At 39.0% G+C, this 5,075-nt stretch overlaps 1 protein-coding gene across 1 annotated transcript; it reads right to left on the bottom strand.

Moving 5' to 3' along the window:
• Positions 1 to 170: 170 nt before the first annotated feature.
• On the bottom strand, positions 171 to 3,205 carry LOC115759923 (prolyl endopeptidase). The gene is made up of 10 exons (XM_030701059.1): positions 3,088 to 3,205; positions 2,653 to 3,007; positions 2,323 to 2,593; positions 2,122 to 2,264; positions 1,885 to 2,044; positions 1,650 to 1,769; positions 1,511 to 1,591; positions 1,059 to 1,450; positions 726 to 998; positions 171 to 657 (listed from the first exon to the last, which is right to left on the bottom strand). The coding sequence occupies exons 1-10, from the start codon at positions 3,173 to 3,175 to the stop codon at positions 258 to 260; spliced, it is 2,283 nt and encodes a 760-aa protein (XP_030556919.1). The 5' UTR covers positions 3,176 to 3,205; the 3' UTR covers positions 171 to 257.
• Between the last annotated feature and the right edge of the window lie 1,870 nt (positions 3,206 to 5,075).

The following is a 5,075-nucleotide window of genomic DNA, read 5'->3' on the forward strand; positions in this document are numbered from 1 at the left end:
GCTGGTTTTTATTTATAACTGAGTAATCCCAGTTAAGAGCACTCTTCATTTACATCTCGCATGGATATTTGTTTTGCCTAAGTTGACTTAAAATCATTTTTTAGCTTATCACCAATAGAACAAAAAAGAATATTAATACAAGTCAGTTACAAAAGGACTTTACTTTTATGTTTTCTGTAATATACACGGTAAATGCAAGCTTTTTAAACAAATTGAAAAGGCAAGATAAATACAATAGTTATCTATATATTTACAAATTATAGATTGATGACATCCATTTTAAGACTTTTATACATAAATGTTAGAATATCTGTAGCTTCTTCAATTCTTTTAGATGTTGGTTTTCCAGCACCGTGACCAGCTTTTTTGTATACACGAAGTAGCAACGGATTTTTCTGAAATTCTGAATTACGCACAGCATCCTGCAATGCAGCTGCAAACTTTAATGAATGCAGTGGACTGACGCGATCGTCGTGATCAGCGGTCAAAATCAGTGTGGATGGATACTCTTTCGATGCACTTTGTGGTGAATGGATATTGTGTAATGGGGAAAACTTATAAAGATTATCAAAGTGTTCCTTGTCCGAGGGATTGCCATAGTCCGAGCACCAAGCGTGACCAATCGTGAATTTATGGAACCGCAACATATCCATTACGCTGTTGGCAATACATTCATTCGTTTTCAAATACAATTATTCCAATATTCTTAAGCAAAGAATACTAACCCAACTTGTGCAATGGCTGCTCCAAACAAATCAGGACGTTGATTGATGCATGCGCCAACCAGGAGACCGCCATTCGATCCTCCCTGTATTGCCAAACGGTCTTTTGTGGTAAATTTGTTTTCAATTAAATACTCTGCAGCACATTGAAAGTCGTCGAAGACGTTTTGTTTATTCAGCAAGCGTCCGCCATTGTGCCACTTTTCGCCGTACTCCCCACCACCACGAATGTTAGGATAGGCCAGAACGCCATCAAAAGTATCTACAAACATAAGACTATTGTTTTTCGGTTGTGCCTAAAGTTTCTAAAAACCATATATGTATATATATACTCACCCTGTAAGTCCAAAAGTGGGCAGCATGCTAATATTAAATCCACCATAGCCGTAAAGCAGGCATGGTCGGGGCTCACGGGCAGCTCGTTTCTTCTGTATTATAAACATTGGCACCTTGGTACCATCTTTGCTAGAATAAAAGATTTGCTCAACGGCATAATTATCCTGTCGAAATCCGTCCAAATTGAGCTTAATTTCTCGAAAGACTTTTGGTGGCTGGTCTGGATATTTAAAATCATAGTGGTAAATTGTTCCGGGATTTAGGAATGAAGCGAAATTGTAAAAAATTTCGGAATATTTTGTTTTGCCAGAGGTTCCAACAATGGTACCAATATCCAAATCAAATTGTCGTATTAGTGTTCCGGTTTGAAGTGAATTAGCTTGCAAAATCGTCTAAAATAAACAAAACCTTGAACCAACGATATGTGGGGTAAATAATAAAAGTTGCCTTACTTTAACATCTCTTATATAACAAAGAAGAAGCTTATCTTCATTGACGCATTTAACCCAGTCCAAAACATCTTTTTCGTGCTCCTTGAAAATGAGTTATATATTTTATATATATTTTTATGCGGACAGTTATTGTTCTCACCGGTATGAGGGTCTCCCAATTTTCTTCGGCTGGGTTTTCAAAGTCGATGATTATGACACGATAATTTGGAGCATTCTTGTTTGTGCGAAAATACACTTTTGAACCCACATTAGTTACGTACTGCAAAAACAAAAAAGGTAAAGGTAAAGGTGAAAGGTTGATACTACAACAAATAAGAATAATTATACGACACATTCTAATACAACATATCCAATATATCAATGCATGTACTTACGTCGTAGTCGGACTCAAATTTATCAACAATGATTTTAACATCCAGTTCCGATACGATTGGTTCCCCGGGTTTAAGGTCGGCATAGTATATTATATTATCACGACAGTCTTTAACAATAGCCAGTATCAAATATTTGCCGCAATCGGATACAACAGATTGACTAAATAGGAATAAGAGAAAATTGGATTGGTGTTCAACTAATTTCACAAAATAAAACTGTAATATACAGATCCATACAAGCGCCATGACGGTTCCTCATTAAACTGAACGACTAATACATCCTTAGACTGACTTTCTCCGACGAGATGATAATAAAGTTTTTGGTTTTCATTTTGTTTGGTTTCCGAACCATCAGTTTTACCATCCTGATCAGGATATCTCTGTTGAATTAAGGCGTTGTTATTAATCAGTTTAGTTGTGCAGACCTTGTCTACGTACTCCGTAAAAGAATCCCTTATTGTCCTTTGTCCATGAAATTTCCGAAAATTTTACTTTTTCAAGCACTTCATCGAAATCCTTACCAGTCTCAGTGTTACGTATGCGAATCTTAATCCAATCAGATCCACTTTCACTCAGTCCATAAGCCATAAATTTACCATCGTCGGAAAACTCCTTTTGCGAAAGGGCAACCGTTCCATCCTCAGACAGACTGTTAGGGTCTAGGAATACTTTGCTCTCGCCATGCAGTGAATCTTGCTGATACATTACACTGCAATTATACAAGATGTACATATGAACGTATACAAATATGACGAGGCGTTAGGTTACCTTTGATTTTGAAGACCAGTATTCATAAAATAATAATAATACTTTCCATACTGCATGGGGCATCCATATTTCGGATAGTTCCATAGTTTTGTAAGCTTATTATTTATCTTTTTCCATAGTTCACAACTTTCGAGGAACGGTTGGCTTATATTATTTTGATTATTAACATATTCTTGTGTTTCGGGGGCGTCCGGATCCTCGAGCCAACGGTAAACATCCTTTATCTTTGAGCCATGGAAGTTATCTTCAATAGATAAGTCCTTACGGGCAACGGGATATACGAAATTTCCTTTCATTGATTCTGAGGACTTTTGAGGTACACCTGACATTCCGATATTTTTTACAATTGGCTTATCTATGTAAAAAAGCGGAATGAAAACATAATTAGATGTTCTTATATGTAAAATACTTCTAAATGCTGTGTCTTAAACATACTTTTACTTGCCGTTCCAAGATATAATGCACGAACAAAGATTTTGAGCTGAGGTCGAGATGAAAAATATCGCATTGTAATAATTTGCATAGAGAGGAGCTCATTGAATCAGTCACACTACAAATATGTCAAATGACAAACAATCGATAACACTTCACCGATATTTTGTTTCGTTGACATACTGTTTCTATTTTTCTGTTCCATTTCCATTAGCATCTAAGCAACCACATCCAAAGTAATGAAAGTGAATAAGAAACCTATATTAATAGCATCGGCTGTTGGTTATTCAGCAACGATAACGTTTCTGCCCGATGCGCAACGGAGAGTTCGATTTTGATTGCGGTCAAATCAAAAGACTATTTGACTTGAAAAACTCAAGTTTCATAAAATTAATTGTGCCGACCCGGAAGATAAGACCTTATAAAATTAATGGGGCCAAGCCGAGAACTTTGTAAAAATCATCGGGTTAGAAAACTTTAACAAATTTATTACACCAAGAAAAAATAAAAAAATCCCAAAATTGCAATTTATAAAATAAAAGCTAAATTTGACAAATTAAAATCAACCAAAGAAATAAGCAGGCAAGTTCGCCACGAGTCTTGACTCTGATGGGAGCAGATTGGACTACGGCATTTTCCGGCATCTGCAGCGAGGCGGGATAAAGCAGTAGGAGGCGAGGAGTTGCGGACAGAATATGCAAAACAACAAAAAATTGAGTATGACCGTGCCGAGAAGCCCTCTTCCTTAGACTTAGTGCTGTGGTGTTGTTGAAGACCGTTTTCTACAGATATTTAGTGTATCAGTATCGACGTTGACTAAGCGGACTGCGGACCAGGGATGGGACTGCCCCTGAGAACCGATGGGCCAGAAGGCGCGGCCCAGAGGGAACTAAGCGCGCCCGTCACAATATGGCGCCTAATTTTAAAAAAATCGCGAATATTCCATGAGTTATTGCACTCTTCTATTATTCCCAAGCTCAACATTAATCACATCGCTGGCAATAAAGGGTACGGTCGATTTTTGAACGGTTGGGCCCCTTCTACCAAGTCGATTGTTTGTTTTCCACTATGATCAAAGAACTAAGACTCCCGCATGTCTGCCTCCAACTCTATACTTTCCTCCCTAGACAACTCCCAGATATCCAGCTCACTTCCCCATATTGCGTCATCGACGCGGCCTTGGCTTTCCATAGAGATTCACCCACCCAACCCGATTCCACTTGTCGGATGACCAGAGTCATTCCTTTTAGCTGGCGCTCACCAAAAATTCTATTTCGGCCCGACGTGAATGTCCGAACACGTTCGTCACATGGTAAGCCTCTTAAGATTGTTTCTTAAACAATTTCCTCATCCGTATCTTAGTTCTTATCCTTATTGTTCCTTTCCTGCTTTTCCCTTGGGCGCCGGCATTGAACGCGCCTGTTCAGCTATCATCGCGCTTCCTCTGGAGTTTCCCGGACAGTTTTCCCACTGTGGGCACAGAATTTTCAGTTTCCCGCACCTATAACAAACAGTCCTGATCAAATTGATTGCCTTCGCTCCTTGCGGATAGCGTGACTTCTGTGCATGTCCACCTCTGTCCCTGCGACCCATATTCCTCTCACCCTCTATGCACTCTTGGCGCAGCTCATCCATTCAAACTCCACTACATTATTTTAACCAGTTCCCGGTCTCTCAGCGGCTACTGGAATAGTAAAGCGAGTTGACGCATGTGGTGAATATGACTTTCACTTTTGTTGTCACATGGCTGTTGCAGCAGCTTTGTATATTATGCGCGTGATATGTCTGGTAGCGCCTGAGCCGGTCTGTTGACCCTGGAATGCCGCACATTTACCCCATACCTTCTATTGATATTGCGTCTGCAGGACCTCCAGTCGGAACAAAATGTCGCGAATATACGCTTATATTTATATGTTTTTTATATAATTGCAATGCATATATATATCCGTCTACCCAGATTTTAGAGTAAAAAAACCAAAAGCTTTTCGATT

Source organism: Drosophila novamexicana, unplaced genomic scaffold (assembly GCF_003285875.2).
Source record: "Drosophila novamexicana strain 15010-1031.04,08,12 unplaced genomic scaffold, DnovRS2.1 tig00000387-arrow-pilon, whole genome shotgun sequence".
Taxonomy (NCBI): domain Eukaryota; kingdom Metazoa; phylum Arthropoda; class Insecta; order Diptera; family Drosophilidae; genus Drosophila; species Drosophila novamexicana.